At 44.6% G+C, this 18,789-nt stretch overlaps 1 protein-coding gene across 2 annotated transcripts in view; it reads right to left on the bottom strand.

Moving 5' to 3' along the window:
• Positions 1–18,789, bottom strand: part of LOC143296052 (potassium channel subfamily K member 1-like) — a 44,733-nt gene that overhangs the window by 11,267 nt on the left and 14,677 nt on the right. Inside the window, exon 1 of one of the 2 annotated variants that reach the window (XM_076607798.1) lies at positions 1,708–3,423. The exons of the other annotated variant lie outside the window; for it this stretch is intronic. Within the exon in view, the coding sequence (XP_076463913.1) occupies positions 1,708–1,921 (214 nt within the window). The 5' untranslated portion in view covers positions 1,922–3,423. Of the gene's footprint in view, positions 1–1,707; positions 3,424–18,789 lie in introns of those variants that run through there. 2 annotated transcript variants of the gene reach the window in all.

Genomic DNA, 18,789 nt, shown 5'->3' with positions numbered 1-18,789 from the left:
GCGGAGAGCAGCCCGAATTTCACACAGAGAAATCTGTTGCGATAAAATGAAATACAAATACAAATACAAAGTGTTGCGGTTGACACTGGAACAAGCTGACATAGCTGCATGGTGTCTCCAGGTATCTTCCACTGCATTAATGGACTTTATTTTCCTCGAAATCGTAAATTCTCATATTCACGCCAACACACAAACGGAAAAAAAATGATAAGCAATACATATATATTCATGTGTGTGTGTGTGTGTGTGTGTGTGTGTGTGTGTGTGTGTGCGCGCGCGCGCGCGTGCGCGCGCAAGCGTAACGCGGCAGAACCTGCATCACCTCATGGACATTTTACAGACGATGTATGTACGCACGCTGTCATCTCGCAGGCCGTGAAAAAGATAATCTCTATCATGTCTTCTCCATTGGATGGGCGCAATAGCCGAGTGGTTAAAACATTGGACTTTCAATCTGAGGGTCCCGGGTTCGAATCTCGGTAACGGCGCCTGGTGTGAAAAGGGTGGAGATTTTTCCGATCTCCCAGGTCAACATATGTGCAGACCTGCTAGTGCCTGAACCCCTTTCGTGTGTACACGCAAGCAGAAGATAATAATTTAATACGCACGTTAAAGATCCTGTAATCCACGTCAAAGTTGGGTGGGTTACGGAAACAAGAAGATACCCAGCATGAACACCCCCGAAAGCGTAGCGTATGGTTGCCTACATAGCGGGGTAAAAAAACACAAAAAAACACACACACAAAAAATAAACAACAAAAACGGTCATATACGTAAAAGCACACATACGAACACTCGTGTACATACGAGTGAACGTGGGAGTTGCAGCCCACGAACGCAGGTCTTCACCATTGTTCTGGGAATTGCCGCAGGCCTTCGTGGTGCATTCTAAAGACACACTTTTCTGTGACACATTTATTTCGGTCTCGTGCATACGTGCATAAAAGAACAAATTTCTTTCTTTCTTCTCTTCTCCACCGCCCCCCCCTCCCCCTTCCTCTCTCTCTCTAACACACACATATTTTCATGCACAGATAGATGGAAAGAAGAAACTCTACCTAAAATCTTAATCCTGAAAAAAAAAGAAAAAAAGAGTTTCTCTCTCTCTCATGAATATATGTGAGGGTTTACATGTACATATTCCTCAACCACTATTTCCTCCTTCTACTCCTCCCTTCTTTACCTCAACCCCACCTAATGTTCTGTTAAATATCATCAATGGAAAGACGTAAAATTGTTCAGGGCCACTACGCGCGAGCACACGCCCATATAAACACGCAAAATGCACACGTACGCACGCATGAACATAGGCACATACACTCACAAATGTGCGCCCTTTTGTCTCTCTAATATTTTAGAAAGCAGATGTGATCTAGCGTACACTGATCATATGAGCCAGCATGCTTTTCACACCTCTTGAAATTGAAACTATAAATCGCGTTAAAGCGTATGTCTTGTTTTCCTTCTATTCCCATCTCTCTCTAACCCTCACTCTCCCTCTCATGCTCCAACACCGTGGCACAACCAGCCTGTATCTCACAAAGAGAGACACTTACTCCATGTGTGCTTGTTGATAAAAAAAAAAAACAAAAACACACACACACAAACACACACAAAACAACACCAAACAAACAAACAAACGAACAAACAAAAACAACAACAACAACACACACACACACACACACAGAGGCACACACACACGCCGACCTGAGATGCATTCTCTGCTGACATAGCTCATCTGATCCCGGACCGCACGGAGGTCGAGCACCAGACTCTCCTCCAGAGGGTTCTCCAGGACCTGGAAGAGAGCGGCCCCCGCACACAGGTAGCCAACGAACACCAGCACGTGCACCAACAGCCGGCACGCGGGACTCCGCGCCCACGAGGACGCCGTGGAGAGAATGACACTCGCGGTGGTCATCCCAAGATGTCAACCAACACGATTGTACCTCACGGTTTGTATGTTGGTCGGGGAAGGGCAGTCGACAGAGTTTACCTGATCAATTGTATATGAAAATCATCGTCTATGTGCGAGTTTTTCAATGGAACCCTCAGGGACAGAGGCGAAGGGGGCGCCCAAAGATGAACGGGTGCCAGATGACTGTCAGGGGCCTCCAGATGGTGAACACGATGGAGCGACGCTCTGAAGGCGGCTACTGACCGAACACAACTGGACCACTTTGACTGCCTCATGCGTCGCACGTCGTGGGTACATTTAATTCCAAGTTAATAAAGTCGGCTGTACTTCACATACACTTACGCTGTGAATGAACTGAAATGATGGACTGACAATCCCACAGATGTATTTTCGACGAAAGATGTCTTTTTTGTCGATCCGAATTTTTCATCAATGAAGAATATGTCGAATGCTTCGTTGATCCCACTTGATAAACAGATGTTTTGGATGACAACTACAGTTGCGGTAAATGGAATGTTATTACAATGACACGAGTGTTGCAGTGTGTGTGTGTGTGTGTGTGTGTGTGTTTGTGTGTGATGCAGCCTGATCACGTTAATGCCTCGCGTGCAAGCTGGACGACGGAACACGCATATCAGCAAAACATCCCCAAGTGGTCAGAAAATCCAAAGAGAACTGTTCAAAATGTTTGCTGATAAAGACTGAGCTCAGCGGTGACACCCCAAACTTTCCTGTGTCAGTTTTGCTTCTGAAAGGGGTGCAAGAACATAAAAATATGAAAGTGAATTGAAACTCACTGAGTTGAGAAAACGTTCTGCTCTGTGTTTGGAATGTGAAGTTTACACTTCAATGCATTTTGTTATCTCCCAGTGCGTTTCGTTGCTCACATTCTGCTTCTTTTACGTGACCCGCTAGAACGTCCGACTTTCCACTTATTCTGTTGATGAACAAAAAATTACAAGGAACGACAGGAACACAGAAATCCATTTTCAGGCGAAAGCTGGGGGTTTGGGGGTGGGGTGGGGGACTGGAGGCGTTTGGTGAATCAATGCACACACACACACACACACATACACACTGCAGAAAGATGGTCACACAAATTACGATTCAAACAACTATTCCAGCATCACTACACACTGTTGGACGCATGCTGTTGAGGGTGGTAACACGGCTTTCAGAACAGTACGTCACTGTAGGAAATCCAAAACGCTGAACTTCAACGAAACAACTTGGAACCCTCAGGGACAGAGAGGAAGGGGACACCTAAAGAAGAACTGGCGCCAGACGATCGACATGGATCTCCAGATAGTGAACAGGCGATGGAGCGACGCACTCAGTGAGGGCGGCTCTCACCTCACCGAACACGCCGGTGAAGTCCTCCTCAGCTCTAAGATAAAACAATGACACCACTTGCGTGATTCTGTTTCGTAGCTTTACGTGCAAAGGTGTCGTAACTATTGCCGGGAAGCACTGCAGCAAGACGCGACCTCGCCCAGAGGCGCGACTCAGCAGCGACCCAAGCAGCAGTCCTTTAAACACGCCGTTACAACAGCTGTGGCAGTGGTGTGTATGTGGGATGCGGCTTATCATTATTCTTATTAAAAGGCTTTGCCGTTTACGAATCACACAGCAGTCAGCTGTCCCTGCACGCGAACGGCCCAGCCGCCATCTGTAGGCACAGAGAGACGAAGATGGGTGTTCGTGACAGAGGGAACCGTCTCGTGTGTCTTAATTAACAGATGCTGAATGGATTACAATCAAGCTAACATACCCTCTGTCACTGGATTAACATTATCATGCGCGCGTTCGCACAAGAGAGGAGGGAAGTGTGGGGGCAGGGGTGTGGAGCAGAGCAAGAGAGAGAGAGAGGGAAAGAGAGCAACCGTATAACCTACCCGCATTACATTCAAGAACATTTCTCGCGGAAAGAGCAAATGGTCATAGCGATAATTTTTCTACTATCAGAGGTGCTAAAAACACACCAAAAAACAGTGACGATGTTCTGGGGGTTAAAACCATCATGGCGAAGCGGTGGAGCGGTGGCCAAGTAGTAATGCAACCGACAAGGAAGCGAGTGTGCACTGGTTCGAGTCTCATGTACTGACTGGGATTTTTTCTCTCTCCATCCCCATCCACTTGACCTTCAGTGGAGGTCTAGATGCAAGCCGTTCGGATGAGAGGATAAATCGAGGTCCTTTGAGCAGCAGGCACTTCGCGCACGTGAAAGGAGAACCCATGGCAACAAAAGGGTTGCCCCTGGCACAAATCTGCAGACAAAGTCATTTTGGTAGAAAAGCAAAATAAAACACACTTGCAGAGGCGCTCTTCCCGGGGAGAGCTGACCGAATTTCAGACAGATAATTCTGTTGTGACAAAAAAAGTAATATACAATACTATGCAATGCAATACAATGCGATAAAAAGTACACTGCAATAAGCAGTACACAACACAATGCAATACAATAGTACACCCAGACAGTGTCCAATTTCTCGTTCTCGTCATTTTGTGCCATTACAAAAGGTTGTGTTTTGAGTGTGTCGCCACAGAAAATAACCGACCACTACGTGACAGCTGTTGTCGCTAAAAGGCTGATGCAGCTTATTAATCAATCCTAAAGCCTGGCGTAGATGGTGCGGAGAGACAACGGGGCTCGAGCGGGAGAAATAGTTTGATGTTGGGAGTATCGTTTGTTGTCAAAGCCGTTCAAAGGAAAAATCAAGCGTGAAGAAGTAAAACGCTTATTCTTGTTCCTCGAATCTTGTCATTTCGTTTGAGGAAAAGCCTCTTCAAAATAACAAACTCACAACTGGTCAGTATGGAAGAAGTAACAAAGCATATTATCATTACATTTCAGGTACAATTGTCACAAACTACGCAAATATGACACTGCCATGACGGGTTGTTTTCCCAGCGCGTTTAACATTCTAAAATATTCTTTTTATTCACTCTAATTCACTTTTCGCACACACATACTCATCTTCCTCCATCCTCGATTAAAAAACAACATTTTTTTTTTTACATTCCTCTTCTCCCCCCTTCCTAGAATCACGATTTCCATCCTCCCATCATTTTCATCAACATCATCGTCATTATTATCTTTGCATTCAACTATTCTTTCTTTCTGCCTTTCACCCTTTCTGCTTTCAGTCTTCGCTTATTTTAACAGGGAATGTAATTAGTCAAAGAGTCGTGGGTTTCTAATATTATCTTGAAGTTTAGACCAGTAGCTGGCGAAGATGAACGCCCTCTCCCTTCACCCCCAAGGACTTTGAGTGGTGGTCTGGATGCAAATCATTCGGATGAGACGATAAACCAAGGTTAGGTATGCAGCATGCACATAAAAGAACCCAAGGTAACAAAATAAAACGTATTAGTCAAAGCATACACTTTGACAGTAAAACAGAAAAAAACCTTGCAAGAACGTGAAAAACAAAACAAAAAACAAACAAAAAACGGTGGCGCTCTACTTTGGCGAAGCGTTGTCCCCGGGGAAAGCAACCCGAATATCGCAGAGAAATCTGTTGCTGTTGTGACAGAAAGTGGTACAACGCAACAGGGGAGATCAGACCTATAGCATGCTGCCATTCGTCAGTTCGCGATGCTGACCACTGCGCACGGTGGCTGGTTATTTTTTCAAGCCCGACGAAAGTTTCCAAAGAAACAGTTCAGCCCATTACAGCTGACAAAGTGACATAAGATGGGCTGTTCCGATACTAACAGCTGGTAGGTTCTACATTTCCCTACAAACATTTTTTCCCTCCAAGTATTTCAAATGTACATTTCAACAGACCACTTGGGATGGCCATTGCAATTGCACAATGACAAGTGCGTTTCATATATTTCTTGCATTCAATGATATATGTAACATTTTCATGTGTTCCCCAGAGAGTTTCCAGAAATAAGTATAAAAATGGTGTGAGTCATGTTTTTTACTCTCGTTGGAATCCTTCCAAATGAAAAACAAAACAAAACTTGAGCATGTTTAAGTTTCTCTGCGAAAACTGTTGAAAACTGTCGGAGTTCGTATGTACGTCGGATAAGAGACAGAGAGATATAAAGAGATAGATAGAAGATAGATATGGCGGGAGGGGTGGCCCTGAATCCAGTATCGATGACAGAACAGTAGCTTTTATCTATAAAAAAAAAAACAACAAAAAACAAACAAAAAAAAAAAAAAACGCACACGAAAAAATACCTTTCAACTTCATCCACAACACACAAACGTACACTCATACGCGCGTGCACACACTGACAATAATTCTTAGATTTTTTTCAATTAATGACAGAAAAAAGGGATAAAATCTATGAAAAAAAAGTCAAACACACTCTTACGTATATGCAAACACTCTCTGTCAGTTTCAATGTGTCGTTTCTCTCCTACCCACCTCTCTATCGCTCTGTCTCTCCCAACGTCTCTCTCTTCCGCCCTCTAAGCATCTTTCTCACTCTGTCTGTCTGTCTGTCTGACTCTCTCTTTTGCTTACAGACAGACAGAGACAATGACAATCGGACATCCCCCCCCCCTCCCCCATGGCGATTCCAGTTTCCAGGCTAATCTGGTTCACAGAAGGACGCTCGACATTTATTTCCACACTTAATTGTTCTCTGTAATTAGCTCGTTTCTCTGTCTCCGGAAACATTACTCTTTATTGGTTCGCTCTGTTTTACTCTCTCTCTCTGTCTCCTCTCTCCCTGACTCCATTGCATTGCAAACACACACATCAGAAACAGATACACATTCACTGTGAATTAAGCCCCGTGACTGTTTTAACTCGCATGCAACACGTGCTCAAAAGCGAGAATGAATTAACGATAACAGCTTTATCCAAGTTTCTTACTGTAGTACTTAATTGTTGACAGAAAGCACTGGAAAATATACAGACAGTATAAAAAGCAAGTGGGATGAGCACATATTTATGTAGATGTATTCATGAAATATGCTAAGTGAATAAATAGATACATCAATGAATATGAGCGTAAATGGTTTTTGGCAATGGATGGTCTTTATGATTTTTGTTGTTGATGTTGTTTTTCTTTCCTTTTTATTGTGTTGTTGTGGTGTATCGTGGTTCATAATATTTACTTATTATTTTTGTAATCCCCTCTTGTCAAAATGGCTGTAAATGCTTTTGACAATAAATCATCAATCAACCAATCTCTCCCCCTGACAATTGCATTCTTCTCTCTCTCTCTCTCTCTCTCTCTCTCTCTGTGTGTGTGTGTGTGTGTGTGTGTGTGTGTGTGTGTGTGTGTGTGAATGGGTGGTGTGTAGCCGACGGTTGGGGGCTGGGGCAGGGGGAGATGAGGGAGGGAGAGATGGAGGGTGTAGGGAGGGGAAGAGAAAGTGAGTTGATGTTTAGCGTATATTATCAGTCTTTTTATTCACTGGTATTCTTATGTGTTTCTTATGCGTCTAATTAAAAACAAGTTTGGAATACTTTATCACTATATTCATTTTGATATCCTTCCTACACCCCACAACTCCATTTTTATGACTTTATATACCCCCAAAGGGTTGAGTGGGGAAAAGAATGTGTATCTGCTTATCTCATTATGTGCGAGAGAGAGAGAGAGAGAGAGAGAGAGAGAGAGAGAGAGAGAGAGAGAGAGAGAGAGAGAGAACGCAAGAACGCAAGAATTTTAATGTAAGGTCACCGACCTGTATACATTTTGGGTGCACGTGTTGCACACACAGCTTAACTAAAATAAAATAGGAAGAACGAAAACAATCCACATAATACACAGTGAGCTCACTGAGAACAAGTAAACTAAATGAAAAGCACAAGGCTGATATGTCTGTTTAGGGCTGAAAGTACTCTTCTCTCAGTCTTAATGCATAAAAAACAAACATTGCAACATCTCTGGTCACATTACAACTTTCGTTTTGCAGCAGAAATGATAATGACAGATTTCTAATATGTTGCATATGCTTGAGCAAATATTTCCTTCTAATATCATCATATAATGGACAAGCTGTTAGTACATGTAGTTCGTTCTCTATTCTACCACCACATGGGCAGTTTTTCAAAACATCACAATAACGCTGATTTATTTTTAGTTCATTTATACCAAAACGGAACTTAATGAAGGCTGATCTAGAGAGAGAGAGAGAATCAGTTTATCCTATTCTGGCTTTATTTCGCGCGTCTGACCAATGACTGTCTCTCGTAACTGGCTTTGGCCAAACCTTGTTACGAACAGTTTCCAGTACACGTCCATAGTTCTCGCCGGCCTGTCTCTCACACACACACACACACACGCGCGCGCGCACGCACGCACGATCAATACCACAGATGACAGATACAGATCGAACGGACTCCACAATCAACACTGTCACAGCTGTAACAATTACCTTAAGAATCGATTTGTCAGTGGCTCATGTTGGAAGAATGTTAAGGGCTAAGCTCAGAAGATAAAACAGAAGTTCTCGCGACCGTTCAGTCCTTGATCTTAATCCTTCAACATGAAAAACACAATCTTTCCTTTATGTGTGTGTGTGTGTGTGTGTGTGTGTGTGTGTGTGTGTGTGTGTGTGTGTGTGTTAGAGAAAACGTGCGAGCGAGCGAGCGAGCGAGAGAGAGAGAGAGAGAGAGAGAGAGAGAGAGAGAGAGAGAGAGAGAGAGAGAGAGAGAGAGAGAACAAACAGGCGAAACAGGACAAATGGTCAAATTGTAAAGGCTGCACGATCAATGTCAATCGTACCTGCTCTACGTCAGAACACTTCCGCGAAGGTCCTCCACCTCACCATTTATGAAATTTCAGTTCCAGTTTCAAGCGTGCTGACTAAACCGTATACGCTACACCACATTTACGTTCATCCCTCCCCCCTCACCACCGTAAAAAAACAACCTCCCCTACCCTCGAAAAACAAAACCAAACCCAAAACAAACCAACGAAACAAACAAACACAGCACACAAAGAGATGCCCGACTTAAGCATAATCACAATGCGCTAGACTGGTCAGAACTTACGAAGACATCCATCTATGGATGCACTAGCAAGTGTATAATCTCTCTCTCTCTCTCTCTCTCTCTATCTGTCTATATCTACATGTATACACACATCCCCAGCGCATTTGCCGCTAATGGCAAAGTTTGTGCCTGTCATTAAACGAGGTTCAGCAGTATTTTATGGGTTACAGGTACAGAGGTAACGGGGGTGTCGTGGCAGAATCGGTTAGGGGTGGGATTTCTGATCCAGCGAGAGAATGTGAGCGTGTGGGGTCGAATCCCACACTCATCTGAATCTCCCCCCACCCCCTCCAATACCCTCCCTCCCCCCAACAGACCTTGACTGGTGGCCTCTGCCAGTTGCATTGCTCGGACGGAAGAGCCTAGTATGGTCGTAACCCGCTACTAACTGTGTGTTACTAGTATGGAACTGACCAATGGCGTAGTTCGGTCAACGTAGGCATTCAGTCACGTGTAGGCTGGGACGCTAGTCGTTCGGATGCGACGATAATCCGAAGTCTCGTGCACAGCATGCATTTAGCACAATTAAAAGATCCCACGACAACGGAATGGTCTTCCATGGCAAAATTCTATAGAAAAAAGAAAAACCACTCAAAAACAAACTGAACAGTGAAACAAATACATTTGCAGACAAAAAAAGAAGGGAAAACAAAATACGGATAGCGTTGCACTGTGGCGACGGGGAGAGCAGCCCCAACACACACACACACACACACGAATATAAAGATAAATCCCAGACAGGGTCATCAACGCCTATTTACCAGCTTTAACCCCTTGACTGTTGAAACGTGATCAGTGTGGAAAAAAGATCTGACAGGTAGTTACTACTTTTCGTGTACATATAAGTGGTGTGATTGATTTTTATTTTATTTTATTTTATTTTATCTTTTATTTACAAAAAAAAAAGAAGATAAAAACTAATGCAACGAACCCAAAGAGGAAGACATCTACATCCACAAATTTAGAATGGTGGCTGATGATGCCCTGACCAGTATAACCTCACAATAGTGAGGCGACAGCCCTTCACTGACGAGCGTACTCGTCACAAGTAGTAGACAAATGGTCAAAGCGTGAAGAGCTGACAAGGTTGTTTTTTTTTTGTTGTTGTTGTTGTTTTTGTTTTTTTCCCTCAGATGTCGTGGTGTCATTGTCAATGGCGATCAGTGGTTGCCGAAGGATGAAGAAGGGGAGGAGGGATCGTGAGGAGCAGGAGTGTGGGTTGTAGATCCAGCAAATCATGAAAAAAAAAGTCCAAAAATATATTTAAAAACCTCAACAGACATACAAAGGCCAGTCTGGGTGTGAGCACTGTCGTGAGAATTTTGAAGAGGGAATTTGGGGAAATGAGTGCGCTTTCTGCACTCGTCTACTCATCCAGCCCGAACATTATCCCCCTCACAACCCCTTCCACCCCCGCCCTGCCCAGTCACCCCCCTTTCCCCCCACAAACCGCCTCCAAATTAGACTGTCACATCTTGCAGAGCAACAGAACAAACTGCACTGCTGTTAAAAATCTGTTATGATCGCGCAAGTTGGCTCAGACACACACACACAGGCGCGCGCAATCGCAATCAATCAACAAATAAATTAACGAATCAATTAACCAGTCCACCTACTCATTATCCGGTCTGTCTACCTTCCTGTCTGTATATTCATTCATCCACCGTCTGTCTATCTGCAGGTCTGTCTAGCCATCCATTAATTTGCTGTCTGGATGGCTGCGTACCTGACCTGTCTGCCCAGTGGTGTGTCTGTCCGCTGTCTCGTCCTTTTCTCTCTCACCTTCACTATATCCTCTCTCTCCCTCTCTCTCCTTTTTCCACTCTCTCTCTCTCTCTCTCCCTGTCTGGTTTTTAATAACTGACTAAATACATTGGATTGAGGCATGTCTTTTCTAGTTTTGCATTTGTAGATATAGAAATTTTACAATGAGCAAAATGAAGTCTGATATTTTATCAGATTTATGATGAGTATCATCTCCTACAATTACTATTGTATCATTTAGGGAGAAAGATTAAATGTCTTTTCATTTGTTATTGATTACCTGTTTCAACTGCTTCCAAAAGAAAGTGGCATGTGTAATGTGTGTGTTTGATTCCGTTTATTGTTTATTGCTGTAACTGCATATATACAATAATACATATCTCTACACTTCACGTGGTAATTTGCATCTCTGAACTCACAGCACTTTCTCTTTCACAGGTGCTATGGTGGAGTAAGGTAAGAAGATAATGGAGTCAGTTGAATGCAGAGCGGTCATCAAAATTCTGTACGTGAGAGGACCGCATACCAAGGGAGACAGACGTTCGATGAGATAAAAGAGACTGATGGGGAGGACGCCCCACCATCAGTTAAAGTATGGTAGGACATCATTGGACTGATACGGCTCCCAAACCCGGACGACCACAGTCCGCCATTGATGAAGGCATCATGACTCCGGCAAGTGGAGGCCACCATCTTGGAGGATCGCCAACTAGCCCAGTATGTCAAGATCAGTGCGGGGTCTGCGGGGTCTGTCAAGCATTTTGACTCACCACCTCCGAATAAGGCACGCGTCCAACCTTCGGCGGGTTCACATAAATTTTTGGGGGAGACAACTTTCCTACACGCACAGACTTTCTATACATAGTTTTGTCCCTTAGATTGTCAAAGCTATTCTCTCGTCCTCATCGCAGAAAGTCTCGTGATACAGTTTCAGTTTCTTTCTGTCAGTGCACACACACACACACACACACACACACACACACACACTCTCTCTCTCTCTCTCTATATATATATATATATATAAATATAGATCTCTCTCTCTCTCTCTCTCTGTTACGTGCAGGTCACAAACGCACAAATTTAAGCATCACTCAGCAGGATTACGCAGACGCAAACACACACATACACAGACAAACACATACATAGACTGACAGATAAACAGAGAGATCGATCTGACATTGCTATGATCTATTGCATTATACTACGATGAGCACAGTTCGACATACTCATATCAAACGTTTCGGGCTAGGATGTGTAAAAGAGAGAGAGAGAGAGAGAGAGAGAGAGAGAGAGAGAGAGAGAGAGAGAGATGTGGGGGAGGAGGTGTGAGGGGTGGTGGGGGGGGGGGGGGCCAGGGGGGGTAGGGTGAGCAAGAAGGAGGGGTGAAGGGAAGAAGATGGAGAGAGAGGGGGGGAGACAGATACGAGAGAGACAGAGAGAGAGAGAGAGGGTGGGGGATAGGGTGAGCGAGTTGAAGGGAGGTAGGAAGGGAAAAAAGGGAGAGAGAGGGAGGGAGAGACAGACACAACACACACACACAGCGAGAGAGAGAGAGAGAGAGAGAGAGGGGGGGGAGAGACAGACAGACAGTGTGTGTGTGTGTGTGTGTGTGTGTGTGTGTGTGTGTGTGTGTGTATGTGAGAGAGGGGGAGTGAGCAAAAAACAAAACAAAAACAAAACAACAACAGGGAAACAGACCAGACAGTCAGATAGAAGACTGACGGACAAACAGATTTACAGAGGGAGAAACTTTCCGCCATGGACGTCTCGACGTTTCTTTCTTTCTTTCTTTCTTTTCTCCCTGAGAAAGACATGGCTGCAGAGAGAGTTTAACACAAACAACAATAACAATGCAGTGCATTAGGACGGATGCCGAGGATCGGGAAGCAAATCGATCGTTCAACAACAGACACACAAGAAACAGAAACACCGAATCAATCACACAGAGTGTAATTGTGCATGCGTGTGTGTGTGTGTGTGTGTGTGTGTGTGTGTGTGTGTGTGTGTGTGTGTGTTTGTGTGTGTGTGTGTGTGTGTGGTGTGTGTGTGTGTGTGTGTGTGTTCCTGTGTGTATGCGTGCGGCCCTGTATGTACGTGTGTCTCTGTGTGTGAGTGCGGGTGAGTGTGTGTATGCATGTGTGTGTGTGTGTGTGTGTGTGTGTGTGTGTGTGCGCGCGCGTGTGTGTGTGTTCATAACATTAGCATCCGAGGAAGGAACTCGGCTGTACATTTTCATTTTCTTTTCGCAGCTGAAGAAAAAGAAAGAGATATGCACATACTCACGTCACCGTGAGGAGACAGAGATCGGATTTTCCTTTTATTCATCTTTTTTTTTTTCTGGTGGAACGTGATATTTCCATCCCTCCTGGACCAATCTCATCATCAGATACAAAGGCAAGACTGATTGCAAATCACGGAGAGGACAGTTTTCCGCGGTCCAAGGGAAATAAATCTGTCAGAAATTGAAAATCAGTGAACAGATGAAGTGTTCTCTCCCTGACTAACCACGACAGACTGCAAGTCTTTCCCCCCCCCCCCCCCTCCCTCCGCCATTTGAAAATCTGTGAAGGGTCAAAAGGGTTGTCAGCGAGTGACCACTTTAGGCACGGCAGCTGTAACTGATCGTTAGCATAATTTCATATTTTGTGTTACATGAAGTATGTAACTTTTTCACTGATGTACCCCCCCCCCCCCCCCCCACGGGTTTTCCTGTGATAAACATGTGTTGTCCGACACAATTAATTATCATACCTGTAGCGACGAAGCCCCAGTGCCCTTTTATTTCACCTTTGTTAGTTCTGTTTCGTTAGCTAGCCGTCAAGCGATTGGATAACACATTTTCCCGTCTTTTTTCTCCCCCTTTTTTCAGAGTGAGTAGTAAACGAGAGAGTGATAAGGATCGGGAGGGCGGGAGACAGAGAGGGGGAAGGAGAGATACAGAGCACACACACACACACACACACACACACACACACACACACACACACACAGAGTGACATGCAGACAGAGAGAAAAAAATAGTGGTATCTCAGAGTGTGTGTAAAATGTAGCGCTTGCAGCCGGCATAGCATGCCAGGCGGAAAACATACTGGAAGGTGCTGGCACTGGCAGGAACCCAAATCAATACACCATTGACCACGTCTAGTGTTTCTTTGCTGTTGTTGTCATTGTTGTGTGGCCTCAGCTGCCACTGCACGCTGCCCATGCAGCATGCATTCGTTTTAAAAGAAAAAAAGGTTTTTGTTTTCATTTTCTCGGTTGCAAAGAAAGTTCTTTTCTCTTTTCAATTTCCAAATTAAACAGTTCATAATCAGGAAAGCACAGTTTGATATTATGTCTTAGTCCTAAATTTGTATATTGTAAAGTGTGGTGAGCCCCATCTGAGATCGGGGGTACTGCGCTACATACGCCTTGCATATTATCATTATCATTATCATTATTATTATCATTACCATCAAAAGCGCGGTGAGCCCCATTTGAGATGGGGGTGCTGAGCTACATACGCCTGCATTTCATTATAACTATTATCATCACTTATTATAAATATCACCGCAAGGCATTTTTTAAGAATGATAATTAAACAAGCGCATCAAACAATACAATAAATAATAAGTAAATAATAAATTAATAATAACAAACAAACAATAAACATATATATTAAGTAAAGAAACATATCATGTATTGACTCGAAACAGACCAAACTTAACTGGACACCGGAGTAAAAACCAACGGCTCACGAACAGGCTGCTATACCGGGATAATTTGTCGCCGGTTACAATATGTACTGAGATTCACGGTAGTCATATATTGTCGCACTTCCGAACATATGTGCCGGCGATTTTTCCATGTGTCCCCATGAGGTATTTTTAGAATAAATATTAACTTGACAATATGTGCCGAATCACCCGACGGAAAATAAAACAGTAAAGTTGTGACACACACTGCCAGACCAAAATAAATCAGTATGCGGGCCTATCGACACCATTGACCAAACTCCTTCTTTTACTATTTGTATTTATCCCTGCATTTTCTCAAATTGCTAGCAGCTTCAGCAGCAACAGCAGCACACACACACATACACAAACATACACGTACACAAGCGTGCTAACACGCACACGCACGCACCACACACACACACACACTCATACATACACAAAAGCACAGAGATAGAGAGGGAGGGGTCAGACAGACAGACATATATACAGAAACACTGACAGACTGAGAAGCAGACAGACTAAATCTGAAGCATTCACATTCGCACACATAAATTCATACACACACACACACATAGACATGCACGCGCGCGCGCACACACACACACACACAAAACACAACACAGCCGCACATCTTCAACCCTGAGGTAGTATGCAACATATCACTTTCGCATGCGACGATAAACCGATACCGAGATCCCGTGTGTAACATGCACGTAAAAGATCCCATAGAAACGATCGGGTTGTCACTTGCAAAACTCTGCAGAAAATGTCATTTCGATAGATAGATAAATAAATACGAAATACACTTGTAGACAGAAAACAAAATACATTGTGGACAATGCACCGCGGCAACGCGCTGTCCGAGATGGAACTTCGGTCGTTACAAGTTACAGCTTAAATTATATATATATATATATATATATATATATATATATATATATATATATCAACAGTGAAGACAGGGAACTTTTTTTTTTTTTTTTTTTTTTTTTTGCAAAGAGGTACTACAGATAGTGGTGCACGGGTGGGGAGGAGGTAGAATCACTCCGTTCACTGCCTTTCAGTTTCACACGCGGATGGTGTGTGTGTGTGTGTGTGTGTGTGTTTATGCGTGTGTGTGTGTGTGTGTGAAAAGGGGGACGGAGGGCAAATTATGAAGTGACAAAACTTGGTAGACCTTCAGAGGGCAGGAGTGAATAGATAACAATCGTCTTTTTTTTGTGAAAAGTTGAGAGAGAGAGAGGGAGGAGGGAGAGGGAGACTGAGAGAGGAAGGAGAGAGAGACTGAGACATAGAGAGAGAGCAAAAATGATACATGTAAAAAGCTCTTTTACACTAACACACCAGACACAAAGCTTACAAGGACACACAAACACATGCATGCACACACACACACACACACACACACACACACGCGCGCGCGCGCGCGCGCACAACGCATGTAAAGCACGCACACACACAAACACGCACGGATGAAATAAGATATGGATCCACATGTATTGTGTGTGCTTGGGTGTGTATATACATGTATGTGCGCGCGCGCTCCTGCGCGTGTGAAAGAGTCAGTCAGAGTCAGAGATCGACAAGAGCCATCCTTCCTATGCCGAGCTTTAGACGCACTGTATATGACCTCCTATGCCGAGCTCTTGTCACATAAGACAGAAAATCAGAGGCATCCCGGCAGTTCTACGAGGCGTGTAGTTGCCCCCCGTAACAGGCCCGTCGGCAAAACATATTACTGAAAAGTTCGTCTCTCTACACAAACACACTGCCAGCTAGCTGCCATACCAAATCGATATGTACACCACTGACCGACCAAAACCGCCTCCTGCCTTCAGCAACTTACTTCTCTCAACACACTCAACTGTGAGGTGAGCACGCACGCGTCTGTAAATTTTTCAGGAATCAGCTGTAGAATATCAGCCAGGAACTTGTTCTGTGGCACGTGAAATGGAGTTAATCTTGCGAAGTTGTGGTGCTGGGTTGAGTTCAGAACTAAGTGCAAGAATTATACGGAAGTGAAGTTTTCTACACACGCGCACGCATACACGCACGCACGCACGCACACACACATACACACGCGCGCACATGCGCACGTACTGCTTGCTCGTATGCCCCCTCCCACATATATATACAAACACTTATACACTTACACGCACATACACCAACTCACACCCGTACACACACACACACACACGCGCGCGCGCGCGCGCATTCGCACACATACACACACGTACACACACACACACACACAACTGAACTGCATACACTGCGAGGACCATGACAGTACACCATTGACCAAGAAGAAGATCAAGTCGCCCACTTACTTCGACAATTTATCTTGTCTCAAAAATACTCATCCGTCAGCACGTACGCACGCGAATGGATTCTCCGAAGTCTTCAGTAATACTTGCAGAATGTCAGCTTCTAAGAACTTGTTCTTTGGCATGTGGAACAGATATGATCTTTCAGCGCGCACGCACAAACAAGTGGACACAAAGCAAAGTTGTGTGGTGTTGGGATAGTTTAAGTAGAACAAAATAGGGGTAGTTTGCACAGCACACACACGCACACACACACACACCTACTGAATGCTAACTCAATGCACACACACACATGCGCGCGCACACACACACACACATGTACCCAAACTATAAAAAAGGAGTACTTATACAATAATACATCACTAGCGCCAGAGCTATGATGGCTATTGTAATGCATGTTTTAACACGATCCAGGGATTTTTGTGTTTTTTTTTTTTTTTTAACAGATGTGCTAGAGGTGCCGTGACCAATTTGGTTAGGTGCTGGACTTCAGTGTTCACCAATGACAAGGGTTTCGGCATGGTGCACTGTCCTTGGGAAAGGTACTTCACTGCGATTTTCCTCACTACAACCAGAGGCGCGTTTCTTACACGCTAATAAAGCAAGATTTTCGCGAGACACGCTATGAAGGTGTGTTTTCTTCTTTTCTTTTTCCACCTCACGGCAAGATTGGCTAGGTTCTCGTTAGTCAAAGCTAGGCAGCCTTCACAGCAACTCTGCAGCGAGTTAAATGAAGCATAAAATCTGCTTCCCGCTTCGCATTCGTTTCGTTGTGCATGTAGTCCTTGCCCAAACCACTCACCATTAGAACGCAAGCGTGCTCACGATTAAGAAATATGTCTCAGGTGTTGATGGGTACCTGACTTCGCCTGTGGAAGGTTAACACGGCGGAAGGAGAGGATTGGGCCATCCTTCCTATGCCGAGCTTCAGACACACTACACATGACCTCCTATGCCCAGCTCTTGTCACACTAGATTATGAAATCACTGCCCCGAAGATCGTAAAACTCTGTGGGACCTTTAACCCTTTTAACTGTGCTCTGCTGTGTCATCTGTGGGTACGTGGTGTTAGGGGTAGGAGAGGGAGGTTTATTGGGGTGGGTAGGAGGGGAGTGGAGGGGGAGGGGGGCAGGGGGTAGAACTAACATGGACACTGAAATGCGGCGTCGACGAATGGTCACAGACGGTTTGCGTGTTTCAAAGTTGACTGTTATTGATGGTTGCTACGAGTTTCTATTTATCTATTTATTCATTCATATCGAAGTGTAATGTTCTAAGTGTTTTTTTTCTTCCAATGCTTGTTTTGTGCCGTGTATATTCGTTAGAAATATTGCAAATTGTTACCGTATTGTACTCCAGCTGCAAAATAAATCGCAAGTTGTTACTCTGTTTTAGTGACGTGGTGTGTGTTAGTTGTGTGTGTAGAATGGAACTGTTATGGTGGTGATGATGTCCAAGAGAAAGTATAACCCTCGATGCAACAGGAAGAAAATCAAAGGTTCGCAGCTCTTACCCCCCCCCCCCCCTTCACCCTTCGGCACCCCCCCCCCCCCCAAACTCTACCCCCTCTTAGTATCCCTTCTACGCCACCCAGAGTCAAAGTCGCGTCTTCCACCCAAACCCGAATCTTGTACTGTCAAGGTCGTGTGAAAGAAACCAAATCCTATCAGCCTGTGTTGGCTGCCCGCCCCACACATCGATAGGAACGAACATGATCGATAACTGGCAATGATGGAAAGGACATCCTGCCTGCCAGATTGAAGGGGGAAGAGGAGGAGGAGGAAGAGGCGGAGCAGGAGTAGGAAGAAGAAGAAGAAACCTTCCAGATTGAAGGAGGAGGAGGGAGAGACGGAGTAGGAGTAGGAAGAGGGAGGAGAGGAAGAAGAAGAAGAAGATGCCTGCCAGATTGAAGGAGGAGGAGGGAGAGGCGGAGCAGGAGTAGGAAGAAGAAGAAGAAACCTTCCAGATTGAAGGAGGAGGAGGGAGAGACGGAGTAGGAGTAGGAAGAGGGAGGAGAGGAAGAAGAAGAAGAAGATGCCTGCCAGATTGAAGGAGGAGGAGGAGGAAGAGGCGGAGCAGGAGTAGGAAGAGGGAGG

Source organism: Babylonia areolata, chromosome 21 (genome assembly GCF_041734735.1).
Source record: "Babylonia areolata isolate BAREFJ2019XMU chromosome 21, ASM4173473v1, whole genome shotgun sequence".
NCBI classification, from domain to species: Eukaryota; Metazoa; Mollusca; class Gastropoda; order Neogastropoda; family Buccinidae; genus Babylonia; species Babylonia areolata.
Note: the sequence above shows the minus strand (reverse complement) of the source record. Positions and strands in the feature narration are given on the sequence as shown.